The sequence below is a fragment of the Scylla paramamosain genome, chromosome 13 (assembly GCF_035594125.1).
Source record: "Scylla paramamosain isolate STU-SP2022 chromosome 13, ASM3559412v1, whole genome shotgun sequence".
Classification (NCBI taxonomy): Eukaryota; Metazoa; Arthropoda; class Malacostraca; order Decapoda; family Portunidae; genus Scylla; species Scylla paramamosain.
In genome coordinates, this window is record NC_087163.1 from 1955001 (window position 1) to 1978543 (window position 23543).

The 23543-nt window shown below is 42.7% G+C and overlaps 1 protein-coding gene and 2 long non-coding RNA genes across 3 annotated transcripts in view; 1 reads left to right on the plus strand and 2 right to left on the minus strand.

The window, feature by feature from the left end:
- Positions 1 to 16057, minus strand: part of LOC135106307 (uncharacterized) — a 20641-nt gene extending 4584 nt beyond the window's left edge. The window contains exons 1-2 of the long non-coding RNA XR_010271253.1: positions 16041 to 16057; positions 15222 to 15332 (exon numbers count right to left, since the gene is read on the minus strand). This is a non-coding gene — a long non-coding RNA (uncharacterized LOC135106307). The remainder of the gene's footprint in view (positions 1 to 15221; positions 15333 to 16040) is intronic.
- LOC135106306 (uncharacterized) lies at positions 10594 to 11814 on the plus strand. Its single transcript, XM_064015181.1, has 3 exons — positions 10594 to 10728; positions 10961 to 11173; positions 11526 to 11814. Exons 1-3 carry the CDS (start codon positions 10717 to 10719, stop codon positions 11625 to 11627), a joined length of 327 nt encoding a protein of 108 aa, XP_063871251.1. The 5' UTR covers positions 10594 to 10716; the 3' UTR covers positions 11628 to 11814.
- A 4411-nt stretch (positions 16058 to 20468) lies between the features above and the next one.
- LOC135106144 (uncharacterized) lies at positions 20469 to 23013 on the minus strand. Its single transcript, XR_010271128.1, has 2 exons — positions 22796 to 23013; positions 20469 to 22518 (listed from the first exon to the last, which is right to left on the minus strand). It is a non-coding gene; the product is annotated as an uncharacterized LOC135106144 (long non-coding RNA).
- Between the last annotated feature and the right edge of the window lie 530 nt (positions 23014 to 23543).

Genomic DNA, 23543 nt, shown 5'->3' on the forward strand with positions numbered 1-23543 from the left:
TTTTGCCACTGACTTTTTCTGATAACACGTTTTAAAGAAATACCCTAAACAACATTAAAAAAAATTCAGCAAAATTTGTCCTCGGATAATTGTTGAACGCAGAAAAAATTGTTATAAAGAATACATCCACATAATTTTTACAACATCCACATAACTTTTACAACTGTCTTGCTGTGAACAATTGTGAGTCATAAGAAAATATAGTATTTACGGTAAATGTAGAGATAAAATGCTTTGATAAGCAATGAAAGCGCGTCGCTACACACCGAGCACAGAATACCCACTAAAAGTGTCTACTAAAATACGTAGCAGCAACGTCTTGCCAGACAAATGACGGCTGAGAGAATCAGAGGAGAGGAAGCGATGAGATGAAAACCTTTTACTGGTGGAATGCCGCTCTTAATAGATTTAGAACTGAGGCAGTCTTGCACTGCAACACTAGAACGACCACAGAGCAAATTTGAGATGAAGGTACAGAGAGAGAGAGAGAGAGAGAGAGAGAGAGAGTGGATAGAACCTTATAAATTGAAGGTTTACGCCAGGATCTATGAAAAGCTCTTGGTGTGTCTTAAACAATAGCAAAGGTTTCGCCTGAATTCCTCAAACAAAAGTTAATAAAAACAAAAATCTTAGTCATAATGCCGCTCCCAGAAAAGAAACTGGAAGAGATCCGAGAAAGTTAACCTTTTGTAAAACTATTCAAGTCGCAGGTAGTAGGAAATACAAAAATAGTTAAAGAGTTCTACAGTTTATCAATAAGGGTGATGAAAGAGAGAAAGTGATGGTTAACTGTTGTATTAGTAAGGAAGAAAAGATTTGGGTGAGACTAAGTAGAAAGACTCGTGAAGCAAGGCCGCGGGAGGAGGGAGGCATGCCGTTACCAAGTCCAGAAGAGGAGAAGGTAACCATGGAAGTACCGGTAGAGGGTAGTAAGAATTGTAACATTGCATCAGTGAGTGACAGTCAGGATAGTCTGTTAGAGGAAAGAAACTGATAGGAAAGAAATTGATGTGTGTGTGTGTGTGTGTATGTGAGTGTGTTCATTTATCACAAACACTGCATATTAACATATTACAAACCTTTTCCGCCAAACCGTCTTTCTTTTCTCTCACATTGTCATGATCATCCTGCAACTCGAGATGATACAGGACGTTAAAGAGCAAATACAAAGGAATACAAAGGAGAGCCAAACAGCAACAGACCTTTTGGTCCTTGCAAGGCTGTTTGGTAACTACTTTTAACTAGCTAAAGAGAAGAGAGACAGAACAGCATAGCAGAAGGCTCCTCCCCACCCAAGGAGAGGAGGAGGAGGAGGAGGAGGAGGAAAAAGGAAGAGCAAAGGAAATGGTGAGTGAAGCAAAAGTAATTCACTTGATAAACGTGATCTGTGTAGTGACGTATGCAGCAAAACTGGCAGGACAAGAAGTGATTACTTAACACTGCCATCCCTTCTCCTCTCAATCAATAACGTGTGTGTTGCTGGCTTAGAGTTTTAAAAGAAACCACCGACAAAAATAAATAAATAAACTGGTGTAGTTTAAACATTCCAGAGTGTGTAGTTCTATTTCTATTCATTATCACTACGTAGTTATTTAGTTAGGAAGTGTCATATTATGATTTGCATGTAAAAGGTTAAGATTTATTGGAGGCTTAAATGTAGGATGTGATTCTTAGGTATGTGCAACAACAACAACAACAACAACAACGACAAGTGGGAAGCAAATCCGCGTTGGATCCAAGAGAGTGCGATGACAAAACACAAACAGATATCGCTGCATAAATCACATCCATCGCTCTGACAGACGAGACTCGTATCTTGTAAATATCCATGTATACCTCGCTGTTACATATTCTAGTACCATTACAATTAGTAGTAGTAGTAGTAGTAGTAGTAGTAGTAGTAGTAGTAGTAGTTATCATTATGATTATGTATTTATTCATTCATTTATTCTTCTATTTATTACATTTTTAAAGGGATTGGGAAATTTAACGCACGCAGCAGCAATGTCAGATTCGTTTAGGTTAAAAAAGATTAATAAATGTCAACGGTAATGACAAATTCACAAACTAAAGCCGCGTATTATCACTTCACTAACCAGTACAAAACAAGAACATCTAATCCACTGCAAAGACGAGAAAAATTCTACCAACTGAACCGGTAAACCTACAAACTCAGTCTATACACTACATTTCCCCTAAACCATAACAAATTTCAAATCGCTACAGGCGCTGCTATCAACGTACATCATTTTGTCAAGTTATGCGAGGTGAAGGTTGGGGCGGACCAGCAACACGGCGACAGTGGGTGGAGGCGGCGATGGGCGGAGCAGGACGTGAACTGTTGGGCAGGACAGGGCATGGGCGGGGCGGGGCGGGGTTAAAATGTATCAATATTGACACACATACTCACACACACACAAACAGTTTAGGCTAAGCAGCAGAGCGCATGCATATTGTATCGTGTTAACGTGTTTGTATACTTTGCCAAACAAGACGAGTGTGCAGCAAAAGAAAAAGAATGAGATGGTTGTTGTCTGAGGAAGATGTTCACACACACACACACACACACACGGCCACGAGCAGCTTAACTACAGAAGGAAAGGTGTGCCACTGAGAGTTCCGCATGTCAGTGAATTAGTTAAAGGAGAAAGAGAACCACCACCACCACCACCACCACCATCATCACGAGGAGGAAGAAGAAGAGGAAGAAGATGAAGACGAAGAGGAAGACGAAGACGAAGACGAAGACGATGAAGAAGAAAAAGACGTAGACGAAGACGGAGACGAAGAGCAAAAACAAGACCAAGAATAAGACAACGGATAAGTAAAAGAGAGAGAGAAGAGGAGTAGGAAGAGGGAAAGGTCATGAACAACAACAACAACAACAACAACAACAACAGCGAGGACGACGACGTCATGAACTCAGCAAAATCAATTATTTACCTGAGTTTTGCAAATATGAACTGAAAATAATAGAGAAAACAATAGTAATTACATATATCAAGAAAATATGCTATGTACCTAATTGTTAAAATAAAAAGAAACTGAATCAAGCGAATGAGGAGGAAAGGGGAAAAAAAAAAAAGCGCTATCATATTTCACCTCGTGGAAAAGAAAAGAAAAAACAGTTAAAGGAAATCAACATCATGATGCAAGTGCCGTTAAGAAAAAGAATGAAAAAAAAAAAAAAAAAAAAAGAGAAAGAGAAATAACTAGTCACGTTATACTAGTTTACAATAGACGTGTGTGTGTGTGTGTGTGTGTGTAAAGGCATCCCCCACTGCCGCCATCGCTATCACCACCACCACCACTATCACCACCACCATCACTACCACCACCACCAGTCACCACCACCACTTCCACCATACAACCTCGCCATCATCACCATCACTACCACCACCACAGTCACCACCACCACTTCCGCCCTACAACTGCCCCCTCACCTCACCAACATCCTATCACCACCATCACTACCCCATCCCCATTCCCGTGCCCCTCTCCCTATAATCACAACCATCACCACCATCATACCCTTTTCTCCCTATCACCCATCACCACCATCACCCATCACCACCACCACCACCACCATCATCACCACCATCACCACAACTTCACTTCCCGGCGCTGACCACGCAAAAAACTGGGTCCCGCCGTCCTTGGTGTGGTGCTCCCCTCAACACACCACCACCACCACCACCACCACCACCGTCACTTCACCGAAGCTCAGAAGCCAACACCTTGCGCAGCGCCTTATTCAAATATTTTCCAGCGCATTTTTTTTTTTCTTTCTCTCTATTCATGGGTGTTAAAATTCTGTAGTTTTTTTTTCTTTTCTTATTATGGTAGAGTGCATGTTTTTTTCTCTCTCTTACTTCCTCCTCTCTCTCTCTCTCTCTCTCTCTCTCTCTCTCTCTCTCTCTCTCTCTCTCTCTCTCTCTCTCTCTCTCTCTCGCACTTCTTTATTTTCAACCACTCATCCTTTTCAATCTTCATTACCTTATAGATTTCCTCTTTGTCTTTCACCTTCTACCTAAACTATGTCTCTCTTATATATCTCTTTTGCCTCCATTCTATTATTTTATACTTCATATTTGCTTTGTTCCATAAATCATCATGTCTTCCTCTACTATCTCTGTTTCTCTTACCTCTCTGTCTCTAAATCTATTCAGTCTTATCATCCACAATCTTTCCCGTATATCCTAGTTCCTGGTCTCTGCATGTTTCATTTATATAGATTTGAGTATTACTGTAATGTAACAGTCAATCCATCCCTTTCTCTTACACCTTGTTTCTTTATTCTCGTCATTATCTGTCAACTCTACTTCTTATCTTTATACCACGTCTCATCTTTCTTCCCGTATACATCTTCACCGTTTGGTATTTTATCAGTCTTTCTACATTTGTCGTCGTTATATTTGTCAACTCCCTTCCTCTGTTTTCTTTTTTATTACGTTTTCTCTTCCTTCACGTGTACATCTTTACCGTTTCGTGTTCTGCCATTTCTTATTTCTGGTACAATTCTGCGACTAATTTTATGCCATCCAGCTAAGCACGCACATGTATTCTCGTAACCTAAGACTAACATGATATTCTAAGGTTCGTTATCTGCAAAAGCCTACACTATCACACTTCGCTCACAAAACAAACCGATCTCAACAGTTGTCCAATATATATACATGTCTTGTACCCAGTGACTCATTTCCTGCTTTTATGAATCGCTGCCCTGGGCGGTGTGAAGGTGACGTAATAACACAATAAGCGACCAGACAGGCAAGCAGGCAGGTAAATGGTTGGTCATGGAGAGAGCAAAGGTCACGATAGCAAGGCCGCAGCACGCTCTTATAACAAACCTAAGGCGATTATTTATTTTCTGTTTTTCTTCAAGTGATATTTGACATTTTTTTTTTTATCGCTTGGCTTAGTCCATTCCGCGTTACGGTATGTAGTAAGGTAGGCTGCCTCGTGTAGGCCTGATGGCTTCTTGCAGCTTCCATTATTTTTTTTATGTTTTTATGTTCTTATGTTCTTAAGGTGTGTGTGTGTGTGTGTGTGAGAGAGAGAGAGAGAGAGAGAGAGAGAGAGAGAGAGAGAGAGAGAGAGAGAGAGAGAGAGAGAGAGAGAGAAAGAATTCTATCACACATACATAATGGAACGCAATTTTTCTTTCTCTCTCTCTCTCTTCGGTGACTAATTAGATGATCATGAGACACCTTGAAGGGTGCAGCATTCACGTCACTGCCAACAAACACCCCACGTTGCTTGTGTCTGAAACACGGTGGTCTGTTATCGCAGTCATGGTACAAATTATTCACACGCGACAGTTCGAGTGGCAATGTTCTGCAGTAATCGTGTCACCCTGGGGCGTTACCCTGGCCTCGCCCTTCGCTCCTCACCCACCACTACTTCCATACTTATATAATCCCCCTCGTCCTTCTCTACTGTCCCTTTTTTATTAATTTTCTCCCTCTTCTCTCTTCTCCACATCACAAGGTCGCTCCCACACTCCCCTATGATGGCTGACCTTTCACATTTCACTCCCTCGCCGCCGCCACACCCTGCTCTCCTGCGCCGCCCTGCCCACCACCACCTCCACGCCTCCTCGCCCGCCCTGTTCTACCTATTTACACTCTCCTATTGCACGTCCTCCACCTTCTCTATGCCCACTCCACCATTCCACTTCCACCTAACGCCCAGCAAGCTTACTGTCTCATATTCACACCTTAACTTTAGAGTCGAACACACCCAAGCCACTCAAGTCATAACGCCTCTCCTCAACGCGTTGGTTTGTTGAAGTCGCTGCCGGCACCTCCACGTCACGTGATCTGAGAGGGAGCGTTTTTGGCAGTCCATAACTATACAAGGAAACTTAATGCAATTATTTTTGTTCGTTCGTCTATACTCAACGCATTCGTTTGTTGAAGTTGCTGCCCGCACCTTGACGTCATGTGATCTCAGAGGGACCATTTTTTTTGCAGCTCATAACTATACAAAGAAACTTGCTGCAAAATTATTTTTGTTCGTTCGTCTTTAATAAATCGTTGTGTTTTTGCCTTTTCTTAATTTTTTGCAGGACTAAGTTCTTTCATTATGTCCAGCCTTTTGATGTCATATGGTTATATTTTCTATAATTTATGCATACTTTTTGTGAGGACGCGCACGCACGCACGCACGCACTCACGCAGAGACGCGCGCGCACGCACACACACATTGCAATGTATCTCATTAGTCTAATGCTCTTTTAGGAAATCTTTATTTCTTTCTTTTCAACTTTTTACCTCTCCTTAAGTTGTTTCTTGTATGTGTGTGTGTGTGTGTGTGTGTGTGTGTGTGTGTGTGTGTGTGTGTGTGATCGTTTGATGAATGCAAACAATTGTCATACTTGAACTCAGCTAATAGCATCTCTTCACACTCGCTCACCCCTAACTCGCCCACCCGCGGTACAAGCGCCGTACCGTCCCACTCAGGCAGTCAGTCGTCGCACCAACACATTGCCACTAATTGCTCGGTACCGCGAGGCAAAAAGTGGACGTCTGGATGAAGAGGATAGAATTAAAGAAAACGGAGCCTATAAAAAACCCTTCTGCGAGTCTTCCAGAAGGACGCTGTGATCACGTGTTCAGACTAACAGACGGGCGTGGCAGGGTGTGGGTGTCGTGGCGGGCGGGAGGGAAGGAGGGTGGGAGCAAGCCAGGTATTTCTAGAATGGACTGGTGATGTGTGAATAAAATCATGTGGAGTGGGCAGCGAGTGGAGGAGGAGGAGGGTCGTGCAGAGCAGTGGACGGGACGTGGAGTGAGTAGCGGGCAGTCTGGGATGGGAAAAGGTCGATTGTAAACCTTTTCTGTTTTTCTTCTGCTTTTTGTCTCTTCATGTTTGGTATGTGCTTCCCTTTCCTATGTGCTTGGGCGGCCACCTGTGTGTGTGTGTGTGTGTGTGTGTGTGTGTGTGTGTGTGTGTGTGTGTGTGTGTGTGTGTGTGTGTGAAAGAGAGTGAGTCATCAAATTTATAAATGTCTCTTACGTACCTGCCAATCTACATCCACCAACGCACACACGAACACACGAATCAGTCACTGCTTGATGAGAGAATAAACTGTCTCACTGCTCTCCGCCTGATGCAGCACGCAATAGGTTCCCTGCAAGCACGCACCGCTCATAACCTGCTTCAGGGGATGAACCTTGAGGTTTTTAAGATCCGTAGCCAGTCCGAGGCAACGCACACAGCACCACTTTGACGACCCTTGTCTGCGTGCTGGCTGTGCTCACTCCCTGTGTTACGCATGTGTTCTCTTTCTCCTCCCGCGAAAAATTAGCGCGTTTTCTTCATTTATTTGTATTTTTTTTTTTTTTTCTTTAAGGGAGCAAGTGGTTATGATAATGATGATGATGATGATGATGATGATGATGATGGCAATAATGATGATGATGATGGCAATAATGACAACTGTAACAACAGCAAGAATGATATTATCAATATCAACAATACTTCTGCTACTACTACTACTACTACTACTAATTATTATTATTATTATCATTATTATTATTATTATTATTATCATTATTATTATTATTATTATTATTATCATTATTACCATCATTATTATTATTATTTTATTATTACATTTATTATTGTCATTATTAGTATTATTGTTATTATTATTATTATTATTACTGTTAATAATAATAATGACAATTATCATTATTATTATTATTATTATTATTATTATTATTATTATTATTATTATTATTATTATTATTATCATTATTATTATTATTATTAACAGTAATAATAATAACAGTAACAATAATACTAATAATGATTGATGAAAATAATAAAAGAATAATAATAATAATAATAATGATGGTAATAATAATAATGATAATAATAATAATAATAATAATAATAATAATAATAATAATAATAATAATAATAATAATAATAATAATGATGATAATAATAATAGTGATAATAATAGAGAACAATAGCAACAACAATAGCAACAACAACAACAACAACAACAACAACAACAACAACAACAACAACAACAACAGCAACAACCACTACAAGCAGTAGTAGTAGTAGTAGTAGTTGTTGTTGTTGTAGTTACTGTTGCTGTTGTTGTTGTAAGAGCAGCAGCAGCAGCAGCAGCAGCAGCAGTAGTAGTAGTAGTAAATAGTAATAAGAGTAATAATAATAATAATAATAATAATAATAATAATAATAATAATAATAATAATAATAATAATAGTAATATGGTGGTGGTGGTGGGTGTGATGTTAACAGCAGCAGCAGAAGCAGCAGCAACAGCAGCAGCAGCAGTCCATCACCACCACAACCCACAACCACCATTATCACCACTATCATGCCACACATCAACAGCACTACTGTCTGGTGTGGGCGGGAAGGCGAGGCAACTGATCCACGCCCAGACGCACAATCGCCCACCCCTTCCCCTCCACACACACACACACACACAGGACGGCTCGCCAGCCAATGTGTTCATCCACAGATTAAATTGAAAGTAACATTTATGGGCAAGGAATGTTACGTATGTCCACAATTTCTGTAACTCAAACTATGTGTGTATGTTTGGAGGCAGGAAGTGTGTGTGTGTGTGTGTGTGTGTGTGTGTGTGTGTGTGTGTGTGTGTGTGTGTGTGTGTGTGTGTGTGTGTGTGTGTGTGTGTGTGTGCGCGCGCGCGCGTTTGGAGGCAAGGAGTGTGTATTTGGAGATAAGAAATGCTATATTTGGCTAACTACCTGTGTCTGTTTCTCCATCTATGCAGTCCTTGTATGGAAACCTGTCTAATTATATAGTTCATCCACGAGTTGCAGAATACGAGTAGATCAGTAATCCACACGATTCTCCCCCCACTGGGTGTACAGCGCGTCTCACAACTGTTGAAACAAAACGACCTGGCAAAAGTCAAGAACCACAATGACACAATAATGGTAATTATATCTGTTGAAAGGTAAAATTAAAGGATAACATTCTAGGTTCTACAACCAACTGGCCTCAAACATGAACAAAAAAAAAGTTAACAGGAGCCCCAGAGGACATGCTCTAGATGTCCGCCATTGAGTGGAAGGCGGTGTTGAACGCCGTGTGAAAAGTTGCTGATAACACGTGCACATTCCTCCTGGGTGATCGCCTGAATCTTCTCAGTGATGGCTGGCTTCAGTGCAGCAATGAGGAGAGGGTTGCCCTGGCAGATGTTGTCCTTGAGAAACACCCAAGGGGAGGAAATCCGGGGGATTCAGGTCAGACGAGTGAGGCACCCACTCCAAATCAGCTTTAAGGCTGAAGAGACGCTTCTCAAACTTTCCAGAAGCAGCAGGCCTTGGTGACATTAGCAGTGTGCGGAGAAGCGCCATCCTACTGGAGCCACTCTTCCTCCCCGTCAAGGGGAGCGTCTCATCAGCCGCAAAGCTGATTTATCAGTAAAAGAATGAATCGATGAATGAATAAATGCCACTGCAAAGGAGGACGAGGAAGAAGAGGAGGATGTAAAATTTTCACTTAAGGCAAACCGAAGATAACCACAATGACAAACGAAGGAGTTGAAACTGAACAAGAACAAGAACAAGAACAAGAAGAAAAAGAAGAAGAAGAAAAAGAAAAAGAAAAAGAAGAAAAAGAAGAAAAGGAGGAGGAGGAGGAGGAGGAGGAGGAGGAGGAAAAGGAGGAAGAGGAGGATGAAGCAACAAACTCCGTCACTGACGCCTGCTAATGAAACAAATAGATCAAATAATGAATACACAAACACGCTTGCTGTCTTCTGAAGCGTCCTGGTTGTTTGGGGATCAGCACTCTGGACTGAGAGAGGCGCTCGATTTGGGGATTCGTCTCTTTCCACGGCACAGCCCCAATTCAAGACGCCTCTCTCTCTCTCTCTCTCTCTCTCTCTCTCTCTCTCTCTCTCTCTCTCTCTCTCTCTCTCTCTCTCTCTCTCTCCAGTGTCTCCATGTGCTTCTGTCTCCGTAGTCGGATACACAAGTCCCCCAGGCAGGCCACTCAGCTCCCCACTTCCCACTCCTCGCTCCCCGCGCGGCCCCACCCATCACCGACCAGACTTCTCCAAAATGTTAAATAGCCACATTTTTTTCTCCCCTTCTGCAAGGACAAGGTGGCAACGGTACCGCTCTGCTTCCCTTAAACCTGTCCACTCCACCCCTGCCCTTCCTCCCTTGTCCCCCAGCACTCCTTTTCATCCTCCTCCATATCCCTCTTCACTACCAAACTACTCCAACATCGACCTTCCTGACTTCCCTGCTTCCATAAAATCTGGCACCATCCCCCGGGCAGCGTGATGACAGATGACAGCCACATTCATGACATGCTCCATAAAGTTAAATAAACATGGATCATTTAGACAAGAAGAAGAGAAGACAAGTATCTATCTATCTTATTTACTCATCGTGACCTCTATCAATTATGTTAGGAATTATGGAGGAAGGAGGCGGACACACTGCCTCCCCTCCAGGATGGTTGCCTGTTAACGGGCAGCGCGCCACACTCGTCCTTCCCCGCCTTGTGTTTGCCGCACCTCGCCAGGCCCGGTGACCCTCAAATGCGAGGATAAAAACTATACATACGAGTTTATATGGTACGCTTTGATTGGCTAATGGTGGACGACGTCACTCGACGGGGTATATAAGACCGCGATACGAGGAGAGTCGTACAGGAATTGAGTCCACTCAGACCCAAACACACAACATGAAGGTTCTGGTGAGTTGTCAGGAGCACTGTCATGCACCTCCACCACCAGCGGGTTTCAGTAACTAGGAGTCTAAATTCCCTTCGTAATGTTTCACATCATGACAATTTACTTGATGGGTATATCTTCACAAATCTAGGTATTAAGTCCATGAGTAGACTTTGAAGTGGTCATCCCAGCCAGCAAGTGGCCAGGCGTGGCCAAGCATGCACGTCTCGCGTAATGCTTGAATGACTCTTGCAGGCTGTACTTTGTCTGGCGGTTGCCTGCTCCGCGCTGCCCACGGGCCTGGTTGGACCTTCCGGCGTTATCGGACCGTCTGGCTTGGTTGGTCCCTCCGGCCCCGTCCAGTTCCACCAGCCAGCTTATGCCTTCCTTGGCCACGCCGCCCACGCCCACATTGCTGCTCTCAACGCCGTCAGAAACCCAACCGTGGCCCGCCCCCTCATCTACCAGGTAAGTTTCAAGCTGATGCGGAAGTGACGCTTTGATGCATTTTCCCGTAATCAAATGAGAACATATGAGAAGAAAAAAAAAATGGTCTTCTCGTGAACACTGCTTGCACCTGCGCTGAGTGCTGTCAGCTCCACCTGGGCGGAGAAGCGTCCAACCAACACTTGGCCGCGGGCGTGGTCACTGCCCGCTTCCGACTAAAATCCTCACGTTTTGTGCTCTACAAGCGAAGGAAGCAACTTCTACAAAATATAATATAATATACCACCAACCTACGCTATTACTATTGCTTACAACAGTAACAACAAATACCAAACAAACAAACAAATAACTTAGTCTATTTCTTGATCCACAGGCCGCCCCCCACGTGCCCGTATTCTACGGTGTGGACGCCGCCGGCTGCGTCAGCGGTCCCTCCGGCAAGGTGTGCCCCACCGGCAACATCCAATACCTGTAATGAGTCACTGACGGCTACCATGCCCGCCCCCGCACACACGCATTCCATGTCCCGCGCCTCGTGCCATTCCCGGAACCGGACCATCGTCCCTGCCTAATTTATAACACAATTAGTGGACACATTTCATGCATTAATCATTGTCAAATTGACCCACGCATCTGTGATGAATACATGTTGATGTAAACAAGAAGTGGTCTGACTTTTCCTTCACTTGTAATGATAATGTGTGTGTGTGTGTGTGTGTGTGTGTGTGTGTGTGTGTGTGTGTGTGTGTGTGTGTGTGTATGTACAGCGTGTGTAAGACTGCTCAAGGAATGCACGGTGCGGAGAAATAGTCCACGAGAATCTGAGGAAGAAAGAGACTCAGTTTAACAATGAATAAAGGATTGAAAACGGATGATTAGATAAAAGAAAAAGAAATACGTATGATTGAACTCACTATCAGCCGATACAAGAGTACTCTCCACAAGGATGGATGAAATGATGTCGAGGCAATCACTGTTCCACACATAAGTGCTCACAAGAACATTCAGCGGCAAAGGTGCAAGAGTGGCAGGTGCAGGGCACGTAAGCAAGACGGTACAGATGAGTGCAGCAGGCTGGGCACCGTGTTAGAAATTAAGGTTACGCAGAGGATCAAGGAAAACGGTATCAAATCTAGGACAGAGAAAAAAAATGCGTCTGTTGCATAAATGTGTCTCTGAAAAAAAAAAAAAAATCAGTGAAACAAACAAAAAATTAGAATAAAAGATTAAGAGGAGTTTACCGTGCAAAAAGGAATCAACTTAGAGTATTTTACAGAATAGAAGAGCAGATGTTACAAAATATGGTCTTCCAAGCAGAGCAGTAGGCCCGTGGAATGCCTCGCCTGACAACACTGGACGCAAACAATCCAAGCTAAAGTAAAGAAATACATGACACTGTGTATGGGACAACTCCAGTATGACTTAAGTGAGACTGCAACTAGGTAAAGTCTCTCTCTCTCTCTCTCTCTCTCTCTCTCTCTCTCTCTCTCTCTCTCTCTCTCTCTCTCTCTCTCTCTCTCTCTCTCTCTCAACAAACGGTTAGAATCCCGCCACTTAGTTACACATCAACCCGAAAACTAGACAGCCTTGGCCAGCGAGACATAAGTGCCGGCAGGTCCCGAGGATCTAACACTGACGTCGCGGCGCGCCACTCAAGCCGGGGAATCTCCAGTAAACTTGCTCGACTAACCCCCGAGCTCACCATAGAACGAGTAAACATGTTTCAGAGTGATTGGTAATTCAGGAAAAGTGTACCAAATGGCAGCCAGACGGTTAAACATTAATTACACAGTTTTGTAACTCGTCTCTGATTGGAGCCACACACACACACACACACACAAGGCAGTGAAGCGAGTGGGAGTGCATTATCACCACCACCACACCACACCACCTGGCCAACACACACCACGTATCCTTGGGCTTCCTCCTTCGACATCCTTTGTATGTATGAATGAATGTATGTATGTATGTATTTATGTATGTACGACCGTGGAAGGTTGGAAGCCCGTGTTGGGGGGGAGGGAGGGGTGACAAGGTGAGGGAGGGTGGGAGGAGGAAGGAGAAAGTACTCAAGGCTGGTTTGCCAAAATGGTGAAAGTTTCCGCTATACTTTAGCATATTTCTCTACAATTTTAGCTCATACCTGTTCATATTTCGTATCTAATATACATGTTACATATTTTTTTTTATATTGAATTTATTACAGTACATGCATTTCTTACCTAACAAAAATTTCCAACTTAGATTTTTAAAGGAATAACCTGATTTATGTAATATAAAAAACAATTATAACCATGAAAGTTTCACGAATTCTGCTATTATTATTATTATTATTATTATTATTATTATTATTATTATTATTATTATTATTAAGAGTGTGCATGTGTGTGTGTGTGTGTGTGTGTGATGCCTTGTCTGGGCCGCTTCATGTGGGATTGCCGGCCTGGTATAAAGATATACTATTACTAATAATAATAATAATCTAAGTTCCTGATCATCACCATTCCGGCGAGAGCTGTGTTCATATTACTATGGTTTTCAGTATGGTTTAGGCCGAGGCCCCTCACACACCGCGCAGTTCATCCTCTTGTTCAAGCAGGATTTCAAAACCTTTGTGACTTGAGCAACGCTTGAGCTTTTGGCCTGCCTTAATCTGACAGATGACACACGTTGACGTTACCACTGACCTAGCGAGCACTGGGCGTGGGGAGAGGAATGGCTGCAATGCTGAAAGAAAGGAGTGTGGAAGATTGTGATAACTGGAAAAGTACTCGCGGATGGAGTGGGAGGGTAGGAGAAGGTTACAGAACAGGGACTTAAACCGAAGGGAAATTTTCATTACTCAATTCATATTATTACTCTGTCCACGAGTTAACTTTTACTGCTGAAAGAGTTGCGCAACCTTAGTGAGTAAATATCACTAATAACATCTAAAAAATGTTCGTTGAGGAAAGCTTTAGGAAACTGTACTGTAGCTACCTTGCAACTAAGGTCACCTGGCAGCAGAGGGAAGCAGACAAGGAATATTACGTCTCTCCGCGGGTGCTCGTCAATTCCATCACCATGCTCGTTCTTCTCAGCATATTTTACACCAGAAAAACAGTATATCTTGACTTCAGACACTCACTGCCATGTTCAGGTAAAAAGTAACAGTGGAATACACAAAGGATGTCCTTTGGTGATACTCAGGTACCTCTAAGCTAAATCTTGGTCACTTTCGCTTGGGGGTTTTGGTGAAATCTTATCGTTGCCATAAACACAAAGACTGCTGTTTGCGTTAGAAGCACACAACTACATCAGCTCAACACATGTGCACAACTATTGTAAAAATAGTTTTTAATCTTGGCTCTATGCAATGTCGACTCTTGTGGTGCTCGCAATTCACATCACTTATTCATTAATTTGAAACCATCTATCAATGTCTACAAAATCGCACACATTGCACCCATGCCTGCTTTCATACCTGCATTTTCATACCTGCATTTTTAATCTTCTAATACTTTCCTTTCTAATACCAAGTGTGTGTTATAAGGGGTTCAAATCTTGGACAGTCTCTATTCATGAAAAAGGAAATTATAATGAGAAATAATACAAATTAAATCAGTAACTTAAATTCCCAGCACACTCTCCACTGACCCTCCCAAGACTGTATCTGTCACTGAAAAGCATGTGTGGACAGGAATGAGTTACACTTGGAAAAGACGGTTTTGTTGCTAACTCATATTTTCCAAAACTTTAAAGACAGCCCACATAAAAATTTCATTACATCATGCATTAGTTTTATGTTAGTGGTTAGGATACTGCCCTGGCAGCAATCAAGTATATATATATATATATATATATATATATATATATATATATATATATATATATATATATATATATATATATATATATATATATATATATATATATATATATATATATATATATAGTGTGTGGACAAAGACAGGAGAATTATTTCCCCGAGCTGTCTCTCTGAATAGGTTGACAAACAAGAGTCATTGATAGACACAATCCATGCAAAGGTAGAATCTTTCTAGTCACAACTACCAGAGAAGCTACTCACCTCCTTGCCATAATCTCTACTCTGAAGACAAGATTTCTCCAAGGCAATGAACTGCTCCAGTGTCACCTCTTTAATAAAGAAGTGTAGCACCAGCCTGCGGTCACCAGCCACCTGCAATACCACATGTGTTTAATGCACTCAGAATCTCATATGCACATTAACACTTTCAAGTTTTTATTGTCAAAAATGAGTGAGGATTCCTACAACCATCCTTGCTCTCATTTCCTCACTTCTTCACTGAATCCTAAATATCTGAACACCTCACATAACTAAACTCTCAGGACTGGGAATAGACAAAAATAAAAATTATTCCACTGTGCGCAAAGCACAATGGAATTATTATCTGATAATTCTTCTCAACCCATACAACTTAATTCAGTAATGAGAAGCAATATCATCATTGTGCGGTGTTTGAAACAAAATAGAAAATATCCTTTTATATTAAATTGTTATTCTAATTTTCTATGTATACATGTCAGGAATATAATACTATAATGATTTATATAAATATCGCCTACATCTGCTTACTTAAACATTCCAGGCAGAGAAATGCATTAAATTACATGGCTGACTCATCAATGAACACCGATTCCTTGATCACAATTTACTATGGTTGAAGAGTGAAATACTCGTACAGAAATAAAGTTGGATTACTGAATCACCGACATGTACGATATATGGCAGAGAGGCAGCTCATGTGCCATGGTACTTTGTGTACTTCAGTGGTGCCTGTACTCTGTTTTGTTTGTTCCTAAGTAATGCAGTGGTGTGGTGCCTACCTAGCTTGTTGTGGTGCAGCTTGAGCACTGTGACCCTCACCTGAGTACTGTAGTAGTAGATAACGCTTAATGTGTCCACTTCACCCCTGCCCCTCCTCCTTTGTCCCCGCGCACTCCTTTTCATCCTCCTCAATATCCCTCTTCACCACCAAACTGCTCCAACATCAACCTTCCTGACTTCCTTGCTTCCACAAAATCTGGCACCATTCCCCGGGCAGCGTGATGACAGATGACAGCCACATTCAAGACATGCTCCATAAAGTTCATTACACATGGATCATTCAGACATGAGAAGAGAAGACAAGAGAAAGATAAGCTAAGTATCTATCTATTTATCTTATTCATTCATCGTGACATCTATCCATTATGTTTATCAACTGAAGAAAGGAGGCGGACACGCACTTCCTCCCCCTCCCTAATGGATGTCAGTTAACGGGCAGCTCGAAGCACAAATCCATCCCAGCCTAGTGTTTGGCGCGCCTCGCCAGGCACGGTGACCCTCAAATACAAGGATAAAAACTATACATAAGAGATTTTTATGTGGTAAACGCTTTCATTGCCTAATGGTGGATGACATCACTCCACGGGGTATATAAGACCGTGACACGAGGAGAGATGTACAGGAATTGAGTCCACTCACACCCAAACACACATCATGAAGGTTCTGGTGAGTTATTAGAAGCACTGTCATGCACCTCCACCACCAGCGGGTTTCAGTAACTAGGAGTCTAAATTCTCTTCGTAATGTTTCACATCATGACAATTTACTTGATAGGTATATCTTCACAAATCTATGTATTAAGTCTATTGGTAGACTTTGAAGTGGTCATCCCAGCCAGCAGGTGGCCAGGCGTGGCCAAGCATGCACGCCTCACGTAAAGCTTGAGTGACTCTTGCAGGTTGTACTTAGTCTGGCTATTGCCTGTTCGGCGCTGCCCACGACCTTGGTTGGACGTTCCGGCATTATCGGACCGTCTGGCTTGATTGGTCCATCCGGCCAAGTCCAGTTCCAACACTACGCTAATGCCTTCTTTGGCCAGGTAAGTTTCAAGCAGATGTGGAAATGATGGTTTGATGCATTTTCCCGTAAACAAATGAGAACATATAAAAAGAAAAAAAAAATGGTCTCCTCGTGACCACTGCTTCCTCCTGCACTGCGTGTTGTCCGCTCCACCTGTGCATGGAGGCGACCAGCCAACACTTGCCGGTGGGCATGCAGTCACTGCCCGCCCGCGGCTGAAAGCCACACGCTCTGTGCTCCACAAGCGAAGGAAGTGATTACTACAAAAAATGTAATGACACCACCAACCTACGCTACTACTCTTGCTGACAACAGTAACAACAAATACCAAACAAACAAACAAATAACTTAATCCATTTATTTATCCACAGGACGCCTCTCAGGGTGTGGGCGCCGCATCCTGCATCACCGGTCCCGGCGGCAAGATATGCCTCCCCCGGCAATTTGCATAACTGACCTAAGTCACTGACGGCCGCCCTGCCCCGACCCCGCACACCCGCACTCCGTGTCCCGCGCCTCACGCCATTCTCAGATCAGGACCATTGTCCCTGCCTAATTTGTAACACAATTGATGGACACATTTCATGAATTAATCATTGTCAAATTAACCCACCCATCTGTAATGAATACATTTTAACTTAAGCAAGAAATAGTCTGATTTTTCCTTCACTTGTAATGATAATGTGTGTGTGTTTGTGTGTGTGTGTGTGTGTGTGTGTGTGTGTGTGTGTGTGTGTGTGTGTGTGTGTGTGTGTGTGTGTACAGCGCGTGTAAGACTGCTCAAGGAATGCACGGTGCGGAGAAATAGTCCACGAGAATCTGAGGAAGAAAGAGACTCAGGGTAACAATGAATAAAGGATTGAAAACGGATGATTAGATAAAAGTAAAAGAAATACGTGTGACTGAACTCACTATCAGCCGATACAAGAGTACTCTCCACAAGGATGGATGAAATGATGTCGAGGCAATCACTGTTCCACACATAAGTGCTCACAAGAACATTCAGCGGCAAAGGTGCAAGGGTGGCAGGTGCAGGGCACGTAAGCAAGACGGTACAGATGAGTGCAGTAGGCTGGGCACCGTGTTAGAAATTAGGGTTACGGAGAGGATCAAGAAAAAGGTATCAAGTCTACTATAATAACAGCTACTACTACTACTACTACTACTACTACTACAACTACTACTAAGTTCCCGATCGTCACCTTTCCGGCGAGAACTGTGTTCATATCATTATGGTTTTCTGTATGGTTTAGGCCGAGGCCCCTCACACACCGCGCAATTCATCCTCTTGTTCAAGCAGGACGTGAAAACCTTTGTGACTTGAGCAACGCTTGAGCTTTTGGCCTGCTTTAATCTGACAGATGACACACGTTGACGTTACCACTGACCTAGCGAGCACTGGGCGTGGTGAGAGGAAAGGTTGAAATGCTGAAAGAAAGGAGTGTGGATATTATGATGACTGGGAAAGTACTCGCGTATGGAGTGGAAGAGCAGAAGGTTACAGAACAGGGACTTAAACCGAAGGGAAATTTTCATTACTCGATTCACACTATTACTCTGTCCACGAGTTAACTTTTACTGCTGAAAGAGTTGCGCAGCCTTAGTGAGTAAATACCACTAATAATACCTACAAATGCTCGTTGGGGAAAGCTTTAGAAGGCTACCGCCTCCAGAATTCCTTTCTACTAGGCCCAGTCATTATGAATACTATATTTTCTAAAATATTCATACTTTTGCTTATATTAACTATGATTATTGTAGTCCATGTTTAGAAAGTACTGGAAATGAATGCAACAGTGTCTGGCCGTCTGGAAGTACTGGAAGTGAATGCAATAGTGTCTGGCAGTCTGTCTGGCGATCAAAATGTGACTCTCAAGTGGGGATGGAAGAACAAAAGACTGGCGAGTTTGTGATGGGAATGCTGCAATTTATTTTGCAGTTTACTTTTGTTGAATGCAGAATGGATATGAAAGCGTTAATAAAGAGAAGATTGACAGGGACAGAGACAGACAAACAGAGAGACTAGGAGCTAGGAAGAAAATGAATAAAATAATGTAATATACCAAAAACGTATTATTTTTCATTATTGTTATTATTATTATTATTATTATTATTATTATTATTATTATTATTATTATTATTATTAATATAATTATCATTATCATTATCATCATCATCATTATTATTATTATCACAAACTTCTCTATCAAAATGCAACTTTTTTTGTCAATATTAGGACAAAATGTATTCAAAAGACTGGTATTAGCTGATAAGAACTATGTAAGATTTAATTTATTGCAGATTTTTCTCAAATTTCACATTAACAAGCATTTCTAAGTAATAATTATTAAGGCTTCTTCAGTTTTAAAACATCCATCCCAAGCTTCATTAGAAAGGAGACAAAACTGGAGGTGCTAACTCATAAAGTAAGTAAGTAACACTCACCTTAAAGTTGGAGAATTTTGATCGCAACTTTTGGCAATACTTAAATGTGGCATGTTGGACCTTACTGTATGCAACACCCTCCCCCCCCAAGTTACAATACAATCACATTAGGTATCAGACACATGATATACATTGCACAGGGTGGCTTGTGAGCATCTGTGGTGAGTGTTTATATGGGCTGTGATTGGTTATAATGGGGTGCTGCCTCCAATTGCTGCTGCACTGCCTGTCCCATGTCAGAGTCATTTTTCGCTCCCCTCTGATGTTTGTGTCGCTATCCCACCATTCCTCCGTCTCTGCACCCATAATGCACCCATGGAGGCAGAACACTACAGAGGGACGGGGCAACAGAAGTGTGGCATGCAACACATTGCCACACTGGCAGCACTTGATCACGGCCGCTTTAAATTTTCTGTCAGGTGGAACGAGTCCGACTCATGGCAGCACTAACTCCACAGGATGTGATGCATCAGGAACCGCTGCAGGTGCTGGAGGGAGTGATGGGGGAGGATGACACTCATCCTACAATTTTCGATAACCCAATCGGCTTTTTCTTTGGAGACTGGCACCTCAGCGGGCCTTTCTCTTTTTCTTTCTTCCTTTTACTTTTTTTTTTTTTTTTGCCTTTGGGCCAGTGCCAATATTACATAAAAAAATGGTAATGGTGCGCAGAAGCAGCACCGCATATATTATAATGAATATTTTGCACATAATTCCACTGAACATATGTGGCTTTTCTCATAGCTTGCATTGTTTGTATAGCAAGTTTTATTTTACATAATATAGGATGTTCATATAGCAGCATGCAAGGGCGTTGTATTGTGTCTCCAAAGTGTAATGCCATTTTCAGCCTCTTCCTCATGTCACTGGCATCATTCACACACCTGAAATGCTGACCTGTACTGACACCACACACTTGGCCAGGGATCTACTAAGAGTGGAAATAATTGATAATTTCACTTTTATTTTACATATTTTACAACAAAAGCAGATAAAGCACAAAGAAGAAAGGTGTTTAGGACTAATATTTACATTAACAATGCTTTACAAATTTGTAAAGCTGTATGAAGGAAGGAGGCGGACACGCACTTCCTCCCTCTCCGCGATGGATGTCAGTTAACGGGCAGCTCGCCGCACTCATTCTTCCTCGCCTTGTGTTTGGCGTGCCTCGCCAGGCACGGTGACCCTCAAATACAAGGATAAAAACTATACATAAGAGATTTTTATGTGGTAAACGCTTTCATTGCCTAATGGTGGGTGACATCACTCCACGGGGTATATAAGACCGTGACACGAGGAGAGATGTACAGGAATTGAGTCCACTCACACCCAAACACACATCATGAAGGTTCTGGTGAGTTATTAGAAGCACTGTCATGCACCTCCACCACCAGCGGGTTTCAGTAACTAGGAGTCTAAATTCTCTTCGTAATGTTTCACATCATGACAATTTACTTGATAGGTATATCTTCACAAATCTATGTATTAAGTCTATTGGTAGACTTTGAAGTGGTCATCCCAGCCAGCAGGTGGCCAGGGATGGCCAAGCATGCACGCCTCACGTAAAGCTTGAGTGACTCTTGCAGGTTGTACTTAGTCTGGCTATTGCCTGTTCGGCGCTGCCCACGACCTTGGTTGGACCTTCCGGCATTATCGGACCGCCTGGCTTGATTGGTCCATCCGGCCAAGTCCAGTTCCAACACTACGCTAATGCCTTCTTTGGCCAGGTAAGTTTCAAGCAGATGTGGAAATGATGGTTTGATGCATTTTCCCGTAAACAAATGAGAACATATAAAAAGAAAAAAAAAAAGGTCTCCTCGTGTCACTGCTTCCTCCTGCACTGCGTGCTGTCCGTTCCACCTGTACGTGGAGGCGGCCAGCCAACACTTGCCGGTGGGCATGCAGTCACTGCCCGCCCGCGGCTGAAAGCCACACGCTCTGTACTCCACAAGCGAAGGAAGTGACTACTACAAAAAATGTAATGACACCACCAACCTACGCTACTACTCTTGCTGACAACAGTAACAACAAATACCAAACAAACAAACAAATAACTTAATCTATTTCTTTATCCACAGGACGCCCCTCAGGGTTCGGGCGCCGCATCCTGCATCACCGGTCCCGGCGGCAAGATATGCCTCCCCCGGCAATTTGCATAACTGACCTAAGTCACTGACGGCCGCCCTGCCCCGACCCCGCACACCCGCACTCCGTGTCCCGCGCCTCACGCCATTCTCAGATCAGGACCATTGTCCCTGCCTAATTTGTAACACAATTGATGCACACATTTCATGAATTAATCATTGTCAAATTAACCCACCCATCTGTAATGAATACATTTTGACTTACGCAAGAAATGGTCTGACTTTTCCTTCACATGTAATGATAATGTGTGTGTGTGTGTGTGTGTGTGTGTGTGTGTGTGTATGTACAGCGCGTGTAAGACTGCTCAAGGAATGCACGGTGCGGAGAAATAGTCCACGAGAATCTGAGGAAGAAAGAGACTCAGGGTAACAATGAATAAAGGATTGAAAACGGATGATTAGATAAAAGAAAAAGAAATACGTATGACTGAACTCACTATCAGTCGATACAAGAGTACTCTCCACAAGGATGGATGAAATGATGTCGAGGCAATCACTGTTCCACACATAAGTGCTCACAAGAACATTCAGCGGCAAAGGTGCAAGGGTGGCAGGTGCAGGGCACGTAAGCAAGACGGTACAGATGAGTGCAGTAGGCTGGGCACCGTGTTAGAAATTAGGGTTACGCAGAGGATCAAGAAAAAGGTATCAGGTCTACTACAACAACAGCTACTACTACTACTACTACTTCAACTAAGTCCCCGATCGTCACCTTTCCGGCGAGAGCTGTGTTCACATTATTATGGTCTTCTGTATGGTTTAGGCCGAGGCCCCTCACACACCGTGCAATTCATCCTCTTGTTCATGCAGGACGTGAAAGCCTTTGTGACTTGAGCAACGCTTGAGCTTTTGGCTTGCCTTAATCTGACAGATGACACACGTTGACGTTACCACTGACCTAGCGAGCACTGGGCGTGGGGGAAAGGAATGAATGAAATGGTGAAAGGAGTGTAGAAGATTATGATGATTGGGAAATTACTCGAGTATGGAGTGGGAGGGCAGGAGAAGGGAAAAGAACAAGGCCTTGAACCCAAAGTAAATTTTCATTACTCGGTTCACATTATTACTCTGTCCACGTGTTAACTTTTACTGCTGAAAGAGTTGCGCAGCCTTAGTGAGTAAATACCATCAATAACAGCTACAAATGCTCGTTGGGGAAAGCTTGAGGAAACTGTACTGAGCTACCTTGGAACTGAGGTCTCTCGGCCGCAGAGGGAAGCAGACAAGGAATATTACGTCTCTCCGCGGGTGCTCGTCAATTCCATCACCATGCTGGTTCTTCTCATCACATTTTACGCCACTGCACCGTAATTATGACGATCACAGAACAAAATAACAACGCTAAGTCAGGTAACTAATACACAGTTCAGTTATAATCACGCTGCACCTACAATAATGACACTGGTGGGTAGACTGGCGCCTTGCCGATCGGTTTCAATTCGCTCTCGAGGTTCAATGCTTCGAATCTTGCTCATACATATTATTTACCGGAATGTCCAATACGATGTTGTATGTACGCTAAGAAATACATTCAATATTGTTCCGGTGTGCGTAGAACAAGGATAAGGTGTTACGTAAGACTTCTCATGGTATTATACGTCTACGGAAAGTTAATTTTAACTCGGCATAAGGCGGTGCTGATTCGAAGCCATAAATTAAACTGCTAAATTGACAGACTCGCGACAGACTCTCCACTAAACATTAATAATTAAAAGTCTTAAAATGAGTGAAAAAAGTGAAAAAAAATCGAAGATTCTCTCTCTCTCTCTCTCTCTCTCTCTCTCTCTCTCTCTCTCTCTTAATTAAAGATCGCCGATGACATCACTATGCTGATAATGAGTGCAGATGATAATTTGCGTTTAACCATGTCAGAATCATTTTTCCCTCCACTCTGAGGTTTGTGTCGCCATCCCACCATTGTTCCTTCTCTGCA

Coding starts and splice junctions, on each gene's coding strand:
- LOC135106306 (XM_064015181.1), top strand. Junction 11,174..11,525: donor CCCGCCCCCTCATCTACCAG/GTAAGTTTCAAG, acceptor CTTGATCCACAG/GCCGCCCCCCACGTGCCCGT.